Source organism: Oncorhynchus kisutch, linkage group LG22 (assembly GCF_002021735.2).
Source record: "Oncorhynchus kisutch isolate 150728-3 linkage group LG22, Okis_V2, whole genome shotgun sequence".
NCBI lineage: Eukaryota > Metazoa > Chordata > Actinopteri > Salmoniformes > Salmonidae > Oncorhynchus > Oncorhynchus kisutch.
Genome location: NC_034195.2, coordinates 56239293 through 56256292, shown reverse-complemented (window position 1 = coordinate 56256292; position 17000 = coordinate 56239293). Strand labels below are relative to the sequence as shown.

The 17000-nt window shown below is 48.5% G+C and overlaps 1 protein-coding gene across 2 annotated transcripts in view; it reads left to right on the top strand.

Annotated features, from left to right (window-relative positions):
- LOC109883275 (synaptotagmin-7-like) overlaps window positions 1–17000 on the top strand; it is a 173330-nt gene that overhangs the window by 146290 nt on the left and 10040 nt on the right. For both annotated transcript variants that reach the window (XM_031802133.1, XM_031802132.1), the window contains 2 exons: window positions 11549–11721; window positions 16059–16173. In XM_031802133.1, coding sequence (XP_031657993.1) covers window positions 11549–11721; window positions 16059–16173 — 288 coding nt within the window. The remainder of the gene's footprint in view (window positions 1–11548; window positions 11722–16058; window positions 16174–17000) is intronic.

Sequence of the window (17000 nt, the reverse complement as noted above, 5' to 3'; positions counted from 1 at the left end):
AATGCTCTCCTCAATGCTCTCCTCAGTGCTCTTCTCAATGCTCTCCTCAATGCTCTCCTCAATGCTCTCCTCAATTCTCTCCTCAATGTTCTCCTTAATGTTCTACTCAATGCTCTCCTCAATACTCTCCTCAATACTCTCCTCAATGCTCTCCTCAGTGCTCTTCTCAATGCTCTCCTCAATGCTCTCCTCAATGCTCTCCTCAATGCTCTCCTCAGTGCTCTTCTCAATGCTCTCCTCAATGCTCTCCTCAATGCTCTCCTCAATGCTCTCCTCAATGCTCTTCTCAATGCTCTCCTCAATGCTCTCCTCAATGCACTCCTCAGTGCTCTTCTCAATGCTCTCCTCAATGCTCTCCTCAATGCTCTCTTCAATGCTCTCCTCAGTGCTCTTCTCAATGCTCTCCTCAATGCTCTCCTCAATGCTCTCCTCAATGCTCTTCTCAATGCTCTCCTCAATGCTCTCCTCAATGCACTCCTCAGTGCTCTTCTCAATGCTCTCTTCAATGCTCTCCTCAATGCTCTTCTCAATGCTCTCCTCAATGCTCTCCTCAATGCACTCCTCAGTGCTCTTCTCAATGCTCTCTTCAATGCTCTCCTCAATGCTCTTCTCAATGCTCTCCTCAATGTTCTCCTCAATGCTCTCCTCAATACTCTCCTCAATACTCTCCTCAATGCTCTCCTCAATACTCTCCTCAATGCTCTCCTCAGTGCTCTCCTCAATGCTCTCCTCAATGCTCTTCTCAATGCTCTCCTCAATGCTCTCCTCAATGCTCTCCTCAATGCTCTCCTCAATGCTCTCCTCAATGCTCTTCTCAATGCTCTCCTCAATGCTCTCCTCAATGCTCTCCTCAATGCTCTCCTCAATGCTCTCCTCAATGCTCTTCTCAATGCTCTCCTCAATGCTCTCCTCAATGCTCTCCTCAATGCTCTCCTCAATGCTCTCCTCAATGCTCTCTTCAATGCTCTCCTCAATGCTCTCCTCAATGCTCTCCTCAATGCTCTCCTCAATGCTCTCCTCAATGCTCTTCTCAATGCTCTCCTCAGTGCTCTTCTCAATGCTCTCCTCAATGCTCTCCTCAATGCTCTCCTCAGTGCTCTTCTCAATGCTCTCCTCAATGCTCTCCTCAATGCTCTCCTCAATTCTCTCCTCAATGTTCTCCTTAATGTTCTACTCAATGCTCTCCTCAATACTCTCCTCAATACTCTCCTCAATGCTCTCCTCAATGCTCTCCTCAATGCTCTCCTCAATGCTCTCCTCAGTGCTCTCCTCAATGCTCTCCTCAATGCTCTCCTCAATGCTCTCCTCAATTCTCTCCTCAATGTTCTCCTTAATGTTCTACTCAATGCTCTTCTCAATACTCTCCTCAATACTCTCCTCAATGCTCTCCTCAGTGCTCTTCTCAATGCTCTCCTCAATGCTCTCCTCAATGCTCTCCTCAGTGCTCTTCTCAATGCTCTCCTCAATGCTCTCCTCAATGCTCTCCTCAATGCTCTCCTCAATGCTCTTCTCAATGCTCTCCTCAATGCTCTCCTCAATGCACTCCTCAGTGCTCTTCTCAATGCTCTCCTCAATGCTCTCCTCAATGCTCTCTTCAATGCTCTCCTCAGTGCTCTTCTCAATGCTCTCCTCAATGCTCTCCTCAATGCTCTCCTCAATGCTCTTCTCAATGCTCTCCTCAATGCTCTCCTCAATGCACTCCTCAGTGCTCTTCTCAATGCTCTCTTCAATGCTCTCCTCAATGCTCTTCTCAATGCTCTCCTCAATGCTCTCCTCAATGCACTCCTCAGTGCTCTTCTCAATGCTCTCTTCAATGCTCTCCTCAATGCTCTTCTCAATGCTCTCCTCAATGCTCTCCTCAATACTCTCCTCAATACTCTCCTCAATGCTCTCCTCAATACTCTCCTCAATGCTCTCCTCAGTGCTCTCCTCAATGCTCTCCTCAATGCTCTTCTCAATGCTCTCCTCAATGCTCTTCTCAATGCTCTCCTCAATGCTCTCCTCAATGCTCTCCTCAATGCTCTTCTCAATGCTCTTCTCAATGCTCTCCTCAATGCTCTCCTCAATGCTCTTCTCAATGCTCTTCTCAATGCTCTCTTCAATGCTCTCCTCAATGCTCTCCTCAATGCTCTCCTCAATGCTCTCCTCAATGCTCTCCTCAATGCTCTCTTCAATGCTCTCCTCAATGCTCTCCTCAATGCTCTCCTCAATGCTCTCCTCAATGCTCTCCTCAATGCTCTTCTCAATGCTCTCCTCAATGCTCTTCTCAATGCTCTCCTCAATGCTCTCCTCAATGCTCTTCTCAATGCTCTCCTCAATGCTCTCCTCAATGCTCTTCTCAATGCTCTCCTCAATGCTCTCCTCAATGCTCTCCTCAATGCTCTCCTCAATGCTCTTCTCAATGCTCTCCTCAATGCTCTCCTCAATGCTCTTCTCAATGCTCTTCTCAATGCTCTCTTCAATGCTCTCCTCAATGCTCTCCTCAATGCTCTCCTCAATGCTCTCCTCAATGCTCTCTTCAATGCTCTCCTCAATGCTCTCCTCAATGCTCTCCTCAATGCTCTTCTCAATGCTCTCCTCAATGCTCTTCTCAATGCTCTCCTCAATGCTCTTCTCAATGCTCTCCTCAATGCTCTCCTCAATGCTCTTCTCAATGCTCTCCTCAATGCCCTCCTCAATGCTCTTCTCAATGCTCTCCTCAATGCTCTCCTCAATGCTCTCCTCAATGCTCTCCTCAATGCTCTCCTCAATGCTCTTCTCAATGCTCTCCTCAATGCTCTCCTCAATGCTCTTCTCAATGCTCTCCTCAATGCTCTCCTCAATGCTCTCCTCAATGCTCTCCTCAATGCTCTCAATACTTTTTTCAATGGTCTTCTCAATGTATTTGCTTTATTTTATGAAGTGTACACTCGTTCGGCAGAAGCCATAGTCATATGGGTCGAAATGAATTAAGGTTGAGGGTTAGGTTAAGGTTAGCTTTAGGAACGAGGATTAGGTTAAGGTTAGGTTTAGGAACGAGGGTTAGGTTAAGGTTAGCTTTAGGAACGAGGATTAGGTTAAGGTTAGGTTTAGGAACGAGGATTAGGTTAAGGTTAGGTTTAGGAACGAGGGTTAGGTTAAGGTTAGGTTTAGTAATGAGGGTTAGGTTAAGGTTAGGTTTAGTAATGAGAGTTAGGTTAAGGTTAGGTTTAGGAATGGGGGTTAGGTTAAGGTTAGGTTTAGGAATGAGGTTTAGGTTAAGATTAGGTTTAGGAACAAAGGTTAAATTTAGGTTTAGGAACTAGGGGTAGGTTAAGGTTGGGTTAAAGTTTGGTTTAGGAATGAGAGTTAGGTTAAGGTTAGATTTAGGAATGAGGGTTAGGTTAAGGTTAGATTTAGGAATGAGGGTAAGGTTAAAATTAGGGTTAGGTTTAGGAATGAGGGTAAGGTTAAGGTGGGGGTTATGATGGCACCATCAGAAATGGTCGCCCTGTCGCTAGCTCCTAGCCAACTTGCCAGTATTTGATTTTTGTGTGTGTTCTTACATTATTTGCTTAGAACATTTCTCACCTACATCCACTTCCGAGTATTTTACTCACCAATGGTACTGTAACATACACTGTTTCACGGAAACTTGGCTCTCTCAGGATATACTTTCTGAGTCCTTACAGCCAGTTGGGTTCTGAGTTCATATCGTAGACAGGAAGAAAGGTGGGGGTGTATGTTTCATGATTAACTACTCATGGTGTGATTGTGATAACATACAGGAACCCCCGACCTAGAATACCTCATAATCAAATGCCGACCGTATTACCTCCCAAGAGAATTCTCTTCGGTTATAGTCACAGCCGTGTATATTCCCCCTCAAGCCGAAACCACGACGGCCCTTAAAAGAACTTCACTGGACTTTATGCAAACTGGAAACCACATATCCTGAGGCTGCATTTATTGTAGCTGGGAATTTTAACAAAGAACATTTGAGAAAAACGCTACCGAAGTTTTATCAACACATTGACTGTAGTACTCGCGCTGCTAAAACACTCGACCACTGCTACTCCAACTTCCGGGATGCCTACAAGGCCCTCCCCCGCCCTCCCTTCGGCAAATCTGACATGACTTCATCTTGCTCCTCCTTTCCTATAGGCAGAAACTCAAATAGGAAGCACCCATGCTAAGGACAATTCAACACTGGTCTGACCAATCGGAAGATGGAGATGTTGTACCCACTGTCACTATTAAAACTTACCCTAACCAGAAACCGTGGATAGATGGCAGCATTTGCACAAAACTGAAAGCGCGAACCATCGCATTTAACCAAGGCAAGGTGACTGGGAATATGGCATAGTACAAACAGTGTAGTTATTCCCTCCGCAAGGCAAAACGTCAGAGACCAAGTGGAGTCGTAATTCAACGGCTCAGACACAAGACGTATGTGGCAGGGTCTACAGACAATCACAGACTACAAAGGGAAAACCAACCATGTCGCGGACACTGACGTCTTGCTTCCGGACCAGCTAAACACCTTCTTCGCCCGCTTTGAGAATAACACAGCCGACGTGAGTAAGACGTTTAAGCGTGTTAACCCACGCAAGGCTGCCGGCCCAGACGGCATCCATAGCCGCCTCCTCAAAGCATGTGCAGACCAGCTGTCTGGTGTGTTTACGGACATATTCAATCTTTCACTATCCTAGTCTGCTGTCCCTACATGCTTCAATATGGCCATTGTTCCTGTACCCAAGAAGGCAAAGATAACTGAACTAAATGACTATCGCCTCATAGTAGTCACTTCTGTCATCATGAAGTGCTTTGAGAGGCTAGTCAAGGATCATATCACCTCTACCTTACCTGTCACCCTAGACCCACTTCAATTTGCTTACGGCCCCAATAGGTCCACAGACAATGCAATCGCCATCACACTGCCCTATCCCATCTCAACAAGAGGAATACCTATGTAAGAATGCTGTTTATTGACTATAGTGCAGCCTTCAACAGCATAATACCCTCCAAGCTCATCATTAAGCTCGAGGCCCTGGGTCTGAACCCCGCCCTATGCAACTGGGTCCTGGACGAAGAAACGGTAAGTACCCGTGGTAAGGACTGTTCAATATAGGTCTGACTAATCGGAATCTATGCTTCAAGATTCTAATCATTTGTTTGGTACTTTTACCCCTTTTTTTGTGATGTCCAATTGGTAGTTACAGTCTTGTCCCATCGCTGCAACTCCCCTATGAACTCAGGAGAGGCGAAGGTCAAGAGCCATGCGTCCTCTGAAACACGACCCTGCCAAACCACACTGCATCTTGACACACTGCTCGCTTAGCCCGGAAGCAAGACGCACCAATGTGTCGGAGAAAACACTGTCCAGCTGGCAACCAAAGTCAGCTTTCAGCTTTCAGGCAAAGGGCCCACCACAAGGAGTCGCTAGAGCTAGATAGGACAAGGAAATTCCATCCAGCCAAACTCTCTCCTTACCCAGAAATCGAACCCGGGTCTGTAGTGATGCCTTAAGCACTGCATTGCAGTGGGAGGCTGCTTCAAGATTGTTTTGATTAGACTCGAATATGTTCTGGGTTGCCTCTGAGAATAACATTGACGTATACACTGACTCAGTGACGGGGTTCATCAGGAAGTGGATAGAGGATGTTGTTCCCACTGTGACTGGGTTCATCGGGAAGTGTATAGAGGATGTTGTTCCCACTGTGACTGGGTTCATCAGGAAGTGGATAGAGGGTGTTGTTCCTACAGTGACTGATTTCATCAGGAAGTGGGTAGAGGATGTTGTTCCTACAGTGACTGGGTTCATGAGGAAGTGGGTAGAGGATGTTGTTCCTACAGTGACTGGGTTCATCAGGAAGTGGGTAGAGGATGTTGTTCCTACAGTGACTGGGTTCATCAGGAAGTGGGTAGAGGATGTTGTTCCTACAGGGATGATTAGAACTTATCCAAACCAAAAACTCGTGCAAAACTGAAGGCCAGAACCACTGCATTTAACCACAGCAAGATGACTGGGAGCATGGATGAATACAAACAGTCCAGCTATGCCCTCAGTAAGGCAATCAAACAGGCAAAACATCAGTATGTGTACAAAGTGAAGTCACAATTCAACGTCTCAGACATGAGACTTAAAGTGGGAAGACAAGTACGTGAACACTTTAGAATTACCTGGATTTCTGCATAAATTGGTCATAAAATGTTATCTGATATAAATCACAACAACAGACAGTCTGCTTAAACGAATAACACACAAACAATTATAATTCTTCATGTCTTTATTGAACAGACCGTGTAAACATTCACAGTGCAGGTTGGATGTCAACCCTTGGATTTAATATCAGGTTGACCCTCCTTTAGCAGCAATAACCTCAACCAAACGTCAGGAGACATTTTGGACCATTCCTCTTTACAAAACTGTCTCAGTTCCACAATATTCTTGGGATGTCTGGTGTGAACCGCTCTTTTGAGGTCCTGCCACAGCATCTCAATCAAGTGGAGGTCAGGACTGACTGGGCCACTCCAGAAGGTCAGGACTGACTGGGCCACTCCAGAAGGTCAGGACTGACTGGGCCACTCCAGAAGGTCAGGACTGACTGGGCCACTCCAGAAGGTCAGGACTGACTGGGCCACTCCAGAAGGTCAGGACTGACTGGGTCACTCCAGAAGGTCAGGACTGACTGGGCCACTCCAGAAGGTCAGGACTGACTGGGCCACTCCAGAAGGTCAGGACTGACTGGGCCACTCCAGAAGGTCAGGACTGACTGGGCCACTCCAGAAGGTCAGGACTGACTGGGCCACTCCAGAAGGTCAGGACTGACTGGGCCACTCCAGAAGGTCAGGACTGACTGGGCCACTCCAGAAGGTCAGGACTGACTGGGTCACTCCAGAAGGTCAGGACTGACTGGGCCACTCCAGAAGGTCAGGACTGACTGGGCCACTCCAGAAGGTCAGGACTGACTGGGCCACTCCAGAAGGTCAGGACTGACTGGGCCACTCCAGAAGGTCAGGACTCTGACTGAGCCACTCCAGAAGGTCAGGACTGACTGGGCCACTCCAGAAGGTCAGGACTCTGACTGGGCCACTCCAGAAGGTCAGGACTCTGACTGGGCCACTCCAGAAGGTCAGGACTCTGACTGGGCCACTCCAGAAGGTCAGGACTCTGACTGGGCCTCTCCAGAAGGTCAGGGCTCTGACTGGGCCACTCCAGAAGGTCAGGACTCTGACTGGGCCACTCCAGAAGGTCAGGACTGACTGGGCCACTCCAGAAGGTCAGGACTCTGACTGGGCCACTCCAGAAGGTCAGGATTGACTGGGCCACTCTAGAAGGTCAGGACTCTGACTGGGCCACCCCAGAAGGTCAGGACTGACTGGGCCACTCCAGAAGGTCAGGACTCTGACTGGGCCACTCCAGAAGGTGGAGTGGACTTCAGGAGACTAATGCGAGAGAACGCCCCCATCCACATCAACGGTGTCGCTGTGCCTCTTCATTTAAATTATTATTATAATTTTTTAACTAGGCAAGTCAGTTAAGAACAAATTCTTTTTTATAATGACGGCCTACCGGGGAACAGTGGGTTAACTGCCTTGTTCCTACCCCAACCAAACCCGCCACCCTATGGGTCTCCCAATCACGGCAGAATGTGATACAGGATATGAACCAGGGACTGCAGTGATGCCTCTTGCACTGAGATGCAGTAACTTAGCTGAGCCATTCGGGAGCCCAACCTCAGGAGGCTGAAGAAATTCAGCTTGGCCCCTAAGGCCCTCACAGACTTTTACAGATGCACAATTGAAAGCATCCTGTCGGGCTGCATCACAGCCTGGTACAGCAACTGCACCGCCCACAACCGCAAGGCTCTCCAGAGGGTGTTGCAGTCTGCCCAACGCATCACCGGGGGCACACTGTCAGCCCTCCAGGACACATACAGCACCCGATGTCACAGGAAGGCCAAGAAGATCATCAAGGACCTCAGCCACCCGAGCCAAAGCCTGTTCACCCCGTTATAATCCAAAAGCTGAGGTTGGTGCCTCACAGCTGGGACCGAGAGACTGAAAAACAGCTTTTTTTAAATGTTATCTTTATTTAACCAGACAAGTCAGTTAAGAACAAATTCTTATTTTCAATGACGGCCTAGGAACAGTGGGTTAACTGCCTGTTCAGGGGCAGAACGACAGATTTATACCTAGTCAGCTCGGGGATTCGAACTTGCAACCTTTCGGTTACTAGTCCAACGCTCTAACTACTAGGCTACCCTGCCGCCCCATTAAAACGTTAAAGAGCCATCACTAGCCAGGCTCCGACAGGTACCCTGAACTTAGTCACTGTTACTAGCCGGTGCTGCACCGTAGAGACTGTTGCCCTGTTGGTTCGTAGTCATTGAACATTGGTCACTTTAATAATGTTCCCATACCGTTTTACCCACTTCATATGTATATACTGTTTTCTAGTCAAGGCTCATCCTATATACGGTGCCTTGGGAAAGTATTCAGACCCCTTGACTTTTTCCACATTGTGTTTCATTACATCCTTATTCTTAAAATAGATTAAATCGTTTTTCCCCCTCATTTTTTTTCCCTCATCGTCATCTTACTCAGTTGTGCACCGGGGCCTCCCACTCCTCTTTCTATTCTGGTTAGTGCCAGTTTGCACTGTTCTGTGAAGGGGGTAGTACACAGCATTGTATGAGATCTTCAGTTTCTTGGCAATTTCTGGCATGTAATAGCCTTCATTTCTCAGAACAAGAATAGACTGATGAGTTTCAGAAGAAAGTTATTTGTTTCTGGTATTTTGAGCCTGTAATCAAATCCACAAATGCTGACGCTCCAGATATTTAACTAGTCTAAAGAAGGACAGTTTTATTGCTTCTTTAATTAGGACAACAGTTTTCAGCTGTGCTAACATAATTGCAAAAGGGTTTTCTAATGGTCAAATAGCTTTTTTAAATGATGAACTTGGATTAGCTTACACAACGTGCCATTGGAACACAGGGTTGATGGTTGCTGATAATGGGCCTCTGTACTTGGATTAGCTAACACAACATGCCATTGGAACTGATAATGGGCCTCTGTACTTGGATTAGCTAACACAACATGCCATTGGAACTGATAATGGGCCTCTGTACACCTATGTAGATATTAACATTAAAAATCAGCAGTTTCATTTACATCATTAACAATGTCTACACTGTATTTCTGATCAATTCGATGTTATTTTAATGGACAAACAATAGCTTTTCTAAAAAATAAGGGCATTTCTAAGTGACCCCAAACTTTTGAACGGTAGTGTATCTTTTTAAGGTTTAGGAATGAACGAGGGTTAGGTTAAGATGAGGTTATAGTTACGGGTTAGCCACTAGGGTTAGGGTAATGGTTAGGTTTAGGAATGAGGGTTAGGTTAAGGTTAGGTTTAGAAACTAGGGTTAGATTAAGGTTGGAGTTAGGTTTATGAACAAAAGTTAGGGTTAGGAATGAGGGCTAGGTTATGGTTAAGGTTAAGGTTAGGTTTAAACAAGAGGGTTAGGTTAAGGTTAGGATTAAGGTTAGGTTTAGGAACAGGATCGAGAGTTATGGTTAGGTTCAGAAACTAGGGTTAGGTTAAGATTAGGTTTAGGAATGAGGGTTAGATTAAGGTCAAGGTTAGGTTAAGTTTAGGATTAAGGTTAGGTTTAGGAACAGGATCGAGGGTTAAGGTTACGTTTAGAAACTAGGGTTAGGTTAAGATTAGGTTTAGGAATGAGGGTTAGGTTAAGGTCAAGGTTAGGTTTAGGAACAAAGATTAAAGCTTCTTAAGCTTGTTACTTTTTGGGTGAGCAGACCAAATTCACATATAAATATTATTTATAGATCTGTCATTCTCATTGAAAGCCAGTTTAAGAAGCTGTAGATCTGTTCTATGTGTTATAGATCTGTCATTCTCATTGAAAGCCAGTTTAAGAAGCTGTAGATCTGTTCTATGTGTTATAGATCTGTCATTCTCATTGAAAGCCAGTTTAAGAAGCTGTAGATCTGTTCTATGTGTTATAGATCTGTCATTCTCATTGAAAGCCAGTTTAAGAAGCTGTAGATCTGTTCTATGTGTTATAGATCTGTCATTCTCATTGAAAGCCAGTTTAAGAAGCTGTAGATCTGTTCTATGTGTTATAGATCTGTCATTCTCATTGAAAGCCAGTTTAAGAAGCTGTAGATCTGTTCTATGTGTTATAGATCTGTCATTCTCATTGAAAGTCAGTTTAAGAAGCTGTAGATCTGTTCTATGTGTTATAGATCTGTCATTCTCATTGAAAGCCAGTTTAAGAAGCTGTAGATCTGTTCTATGTGTTATAGATCTGTCATTCTCATTGAAAGCCAGTTTAAGAAGCTGTAGATCTGTTCTATGTGTTATAGATCTGTCATTCTCATTGAAAGCCAGTTTAAGAAGCTGTAGATCTGTACTATGTGTTATAGATCTGTCATTCTCATTGAAAGCCAGTTTAAGAAGCTGTAGATCTGTTCTATGTGTTATAGATCTGTCATTCTCATTGAAAGCCAGTTTAAGAAGCTGTAGATCTGTTCTATGTGTGCTATTTCTATGCTTCCCGTTCTTAAATTCCATCTTTGCATCTTTTACTTTCAGTTTTGTACACCAGCTCCAAACAGCTCAATATTTTTGGTTATGATCAAGCTTTTATTATATATTTCACAGGGGTTTGGATGGTTTGGATGGTTTGGATGGTGATTGTCTACAATATACTTCCTTGTTTTGTCACATAAACGGAAATTAGGCAAACTATTTGAATTTTAGCAACCAGGAAATGGTGTAGCAATTTCTTCATAGTGCATCTTTAATTTTTAGGTTAAGGTTTTGGAACGAGGGTTAGGTTAAGGTTAGGTATCGTTTCAGTATATGGTTAGGGTTATAGGATGTGTCCCCCATGGGACGGTTGAGCTAACTTGCGCTAATGTGATTAGCATGACGTTTTAAGTAACAAGAACATTTCCCAGGACATGGACATTTGGGCAGAAAGCTTAAATTCCTGTTAATCTGATCCAATTTATAGTAGCTATTACAGTGAAATAATACATCATATTGTTGGAGGAGAGTGCACAGTTATGTACTTGAAAATGTATAAATTAACCAATTAGGCACATTTGGGCAGACAACATTTTGAACAGTAATGCAATGGTTAATTGGATCAGTGTACAACTTTGCACATACACTGCTGCCATCTAGTGGCCAAAATCTAAAGTGTGCCTAAACTGCAATAATACATTGTGACCTTTCTCTTGCATTTCAAAGATGAAATGATTTCTTTGTATTATCTTTCACTAGATATAATGTGTTATATTCTTCTACATTAATTTCACATTTCCACAAACTTCAAACTGTTTCCTTTCAATTGGTATCAAGAATATGCATATCCTTGCTTCAGGTCCCGAGCTACAGGCAGTTAGAGTTGGGAATGTAATTTCAGGGGAAAATTGAAAAAAGGTCTGATTCTTTTGAACCTTTTCTCTGTGTCTGTTTCGCTCTCTCACCCTCCCCTCTCTCCCTCTCACTCTCTCCTTCTCTCCCTTTCTCCCCCTTCCTTACCTCCAGGTTTCCCATACGAGAAAGTGAGGGAGAGGACTCTGTACCTGCAGGTGTTGGACTTTGACCGGTTCAGTCGCAACGACCCCATCGGGGAGGTTTCCATCCCTCTCAACAAACTCAGTGACCTGGGACACATGCAGACCTTCTGGAAGGAACTCAAACCCTGCATGGATGGAGCTGTAAGGAGGGGGGGGGGGATGGAGCTGTAAGGCTGGAGAGGGAGAGGGGGAGGGAGAAGGGAGGAGGAGGGGAGGATAGGGGAAGATAGGGGATGAGGAAGGGAAAATAGGGGAGGAGGAGGGTAGAATAGGAGGGAAAGATAGGGCAGGAGGATGGAGCTGTAAGGCTAGAGAGGGGGAAGGAGAGGGGAGGAGGAGGGGAGGATAGGGGATGGTAGGGGAGGAGGAGGGGAAGGTGGGTGAATGGGGTGGTTGGGGTGGTTGGGTGAATGGGGTGGTTGGGTGAATGGGGTGGTTGGGGTGGTTGGGTGAATGGGGTGGTTGGGGTGGATGGGGTGGGTGAATGGATGGATGGGGTGGTTGGGGTGGGTGAATGGGTGAATGGGGTGGTTGGGTGAATGGGGTGGTTGGGGTGGGTGAATGGGTGCATGGTTGGGTGGGGTGGTTGCGGTGGGTGGGTGAATGAATGATGTGGTTGGGGTGGTTGGGGTGGGTGAATGGGGTGAATGGGGTGGATTGGGTGGATGGGGTGGTTGGGGTGGGTGAATGGGTGAATGGGGTGGTTGGGGTGGGTGAATGGGGTGGTTGGATGGATGGGGTGGATGGGGTGTTTGGGGTGGATGGGTGAATGGGGTGGTTGGGGTGGATGGGGTGGTTGGGGTGGGTGAATGGGTGAATGGGGTGGTTGGGGAGAATGGGGTGGATTGGGTGAATGGGGTGGATGGGGTGGATTGGGTGAATGGGGTGGTTGGGTGGATGGGGTGGTTGGGGTGGGTGGGTGAATGGGGTGTTTGGGGTGGATGGGGTGGGTGAATGGGGTGGTTGGGGAGGATGGGGTGGATGGGTGGTTGGGTGGTTGGGGTGGATGGGTGGTTGGAGAGGATGGGGTGGATGGGGTGGATTGGGTGAATGGGGTGGTTGGGTGGATGGGGTGGGTGGGGTGGATTAGGTGAATGGGGTGGGTGGGGTGGTTGGGTGAATGGGTTGAGTGGGGTGGATTTGGTGAATGGGGTGGTTAGGGTGGGTGAATGGGTGAATGGGGTGGTTGGGGTGGATGGGGTGGTTGGGGAGGATGGGGTGGTTGGGGAGGATGGGGTGGATGGGTGGTTGGGTGGTTGGGGTGGATGGGGTGGGTGAATGGGGTGGTTGGGGAGGATGGGGTGGATGGGTGGTTGGGTGGTTGGGGTGGATGGGGTGGGTGAATGGGGTGGTTGGGGTGAATGGGGTGGTTGGGGTGGTTGGGTGAATGGGGTGGTTGGGGTGGATGGGGTGGGTGAATGGATGGATGGGGTGGTTGGGGTGGGTGAATGGGTGAATGGGGTGGTTGGGTGAATGGGGTGGTTGGGGTGGGTGAATGGGTGCATGGTTGGGTGGGGTGGTTGCGGTGGGTGGGTGAATGAATGATGTGGTTGGGGTGGTTGGGGTGGGTGAATGGGGTGAATGGGGTGGATTGGGTGGATGGGGTGGTTGGGGTGGGTGAATGGGTGAATGGGGTGGTTGGGGTGGGTGAATGGGGTGGTTGGATGGATGGGGTGGATGGGGTGTTTGGGGTGGATGGGTGAATGGGGTGGTTGGGGTGGATGGGGTGGATGGGGTGGTTGGGGTGGGTGGGTGAATGGGGTGGTTGGGGAGAATGGGGTGGATTGGGTGAATGGGGTGGATGGGGTGGATTGGGTGAATGGGGTGGTTGGGTGGATGGGGTGGTTGGGGTGGGTGGGTGAATGGGGTGTTTGGGGTGGATGGGGTGGGTGAATGGGGTGGTTGGGGAGGATGGGGTGGATGGGTGGTTGGGTGGTTGGGGTGGATGGGTGGTTGGAGAGGATGGGGTGGATGGGGTGGATTGGGTGAATGGGGTGGTTGGGTGGATGGGGTGGGTGGGGTGGATTAGGTGAATGGGGTGGGTGGGGTGGTTGGGTGAATGGGTTGAGTGGGGTGGATTTGGTGAATGGGGTGGTTAGGGTGGGTGAATGGGTGAATGGGGTGGTTGGGGTGGATGGGGTGGTTGGGGAGGATGGGGTGGTTGGGGAGGATGGGTGGTTGGGTGGTTGGGGTGGATGGGGTGGGTGAATGGGGTGGTTGGGGAGGATGGGGTGGATGGGTGGTTGGGTGGTTGGGGTGGATGGGGTGGGTGAATGGGGTGGTTGGGGAGGATGGGGTGGTTGGGTGGATGGGTTGAGTGGGGTGGATTTGGTGAATGGGGTGGATGGGGTGGTTGGGGTGGGTGAATGGGGTGGTTGGGTGGATGGGGTGGGTGAATGGGGTGGTTGGGGAGGATGGGGTGGATGGGTGGTTGGGGTGGGTGAATGGGGTGGTTGGGGAGGATGGGGTGGATGGGGTGGTTGGGGTGGATGGGGTGGTTGGGGAGGATGGGGTGGTTGGGGAGGATGGGGTGGATGGGGTGGTTGGGGAGGATGGGGTTGATGGGGTGGTTGGGGAAGATGGGGTGGTTGGGGAGGTTGGGGAGGATGGGGTGGATGGGGTGGTTGGGGAGGATGGGGTGGGTGGGGTGGTTGGGGAGGATGGGGTGGTTGGGGAGGATGGGGTGGATGGAGTGGATGGGGAGGATGGGGTGGTTGGGGAGGATGGGGTGGTTGGGGAGGATGGGTGGTAGGGGTGGGTGAATGGGGTGGTTGGGGAGGATGGGGTGGTTGGGGAGGATGGGTGGTTGGGTGGTTGGGGTGGGTGAATGGGGTGGTTGGGGAGGATGGGGTGGATGTGTGGTTGGGTGGTTGGGGTGGGTGAATGGGGTGGTTGTGGAGGATGGGGTGGATGGGGTGGGTTGTGGAGGATGGGGTGAATGGGGTGGTTGGGGAGGATGGGGTGGATGGGGTGGTTGTGGAGGATGGGGTGAATGGGGTGGTTGGGGAGGATGGGGTGGATGGGGTGGATTGGGTGAATGGGGTGGTTGGGTGGATGGGGTGGGTGGGGTGGATTAGGTGAATGGGGTGGGTGGGGTGGTTGGGTGAATGGGTTGAGTGGGGTGGATTTGGTGAATGGGGTGGTTAGGGTGGGTGAATGGGTGAATGGGGTGGTTGGGGTGGATGGGGTGGTTGGGGAGGATGGGGTGGTTGGGGAGGATGGGGTGGATGGGTGGTTGGGTGGTTGGGGTGGATGGGGTGGGTGAATGGGGTGGTTGGGGAGGATGGGGTGGATGGGTGGTTGGGTGGTTGGGGTGGATGGGGTGGGTGAATGGGGTGGTTGGGGAGGATGGGGTGGTTGGGTGGATGGGTTGAGTGGGGTGGATTTGGTGAATGGGGTGGATGGGGTGGTTGGGGTGGGTGAATGGGGTGGTTGGGTGGATGGGGTGGGTGAATGGGGTGGTTGGGGAGGATGGGGTGGATGGGTGGTTGGGGTGGGTGAATGGGGTGGTTGGGGAGGATGGGGTGGATGGGGAGGTTGGGGTGGATGGGGTGGTTGGGGAGGATGGGGTGGTTGGGGAGGATGGGGTGGTTGGGGAGGATGGGTGGTTGGGTGGTTGGGGTGGGTGAATGGGGTGGTTGGGGAGGATGGGGTGGATGTGTGGTTGGGTGGTTGGGGTGGGTGAATGGGGTGGTTGTGGAGGATGGGGTGGATGGGGTGGTTGTGGAGGATGGGGTGAATGGGGTGGTTGGGGAGGATGGGGTGGATGGGGTGGTTGTGGAGGATGGGGTGAATGGGGTGGTTGGGGAGGATGGGGTGGATGGGGAGGATGTATATTGCGAACGTCTACCAACCTAAAGTTTCTGTGTTCTGATTCTCATCACGGACAACTTTAGCATTGTAGCAACTTTGCAACTACTGCCTGGTAGCTAACCCTAACCCATGTTAGCTGATGCTAACCCTAACCCATGTTAGCTAACGCTAACCCTAACCCATGTTAGCTGATGCTAACCCTAACCCATGTTAGCTAACCCTAACCCTAACCCATGTTAGCTCATGCTAACCCTAACCCATGTTAGCTAACGCTAACCCTAACCCATGTTTGCTGATGCTAACCCTAACCCATGTTAGCTAACGCTAACCCTAACCCTTTAACTACATAGCTAGCATGTTACCTAACCCTAACCTTAACCCCTAACACTAGCCCTAATCTTAACTCTTATCCCTGAATTTAACCTTTAGCCTAGCTATTGTTAGCCACCAAGCTAGCCTAGCTAACGTTAGCCAAAACAAATTGGAATTTGTGTAATGTATACAATTCCGTTATGAAGAAAGAAAATTATGTAATACACATGAAATAGTGAAAGTCTTTTTCACAATGTCTGTATATAGTGACTAACTGTGTGTGTGTGTGTGTGTGTGTGTGTGTGTGTGTGTGTGTGTGTGTGTGTGTGTGTGTGTGTGTGTGTGTTCCCCAGGGGAGGCGAGGGGACCTGCTGGTGTCTCTGTGCTATAACCCAACAGCCAACACCATCACTGTGAACATCATCAAAGCACGCAATCTCAAAGCCATGGACATAGGAGGAACATCGGGTTGGTATCCTCTCCTTCTCTCCTCCAGTCGCCATACCCAAAGCTCAAGACCAAACATTTTAAGTAGGCTAAAATGATGTAGACGTGAACCTTAATCATTCCAATCCCAAAGAAAATGCAACTGCTGTTTAGTGTATTTCATGATGTGGAAACAACATCGATTAAACCAGTTTCACTTGTCTAAACTTCTGTTGTTTCCACATCATTTCCCCCCCAAAAAATAATGTGATGATGACGTTCGACATGGAAACTGATTAGATTTGAAAACAAACCATAAACTGTTGTTTACTTAAAATCCAATAACATGGTGAATTGTTTCATTTTTTTTATTTCACGTTAGTTTAAACAAATGAAAATCAAAACCAGACTTTGAAATGAGGTCTGTCCTTCTTCATCATCTTCCTCATCATCATCCTCTCCATGCATCCCTAGTCCCTACCTGTAGCCTGTACCCAGTGTCCTTCTTCCTCATCTTCCTCATCATCCTCATCATCGCATCCCTAATCCCTACCTGTAGTCTGTGCCCAGTGTCCTTCTTCCTCATCTTCCTCATCATCACATCCCTAGTCCCTACCTGTAGCCTGTACCCAGTGTCCTTCTTCCTCATCTTCCTCATCATTGCATCCCTAGTCCCTACCTGTAGACTGTACCCAGTGTCCTTCTTCCTCATCTTCCTCATCATCGCATCCCTAATCCCTACCTGTAGCCTGTACCCAGTGTCCTTCTTCCTCATCATCCTCCCCATGCATCCCTAGTCCCTACCTGTAGCCTGTACCCAGTGTCCTTCTTCCTCATCATCCTCTCCCTCATCCCTAATCCCTACCTGT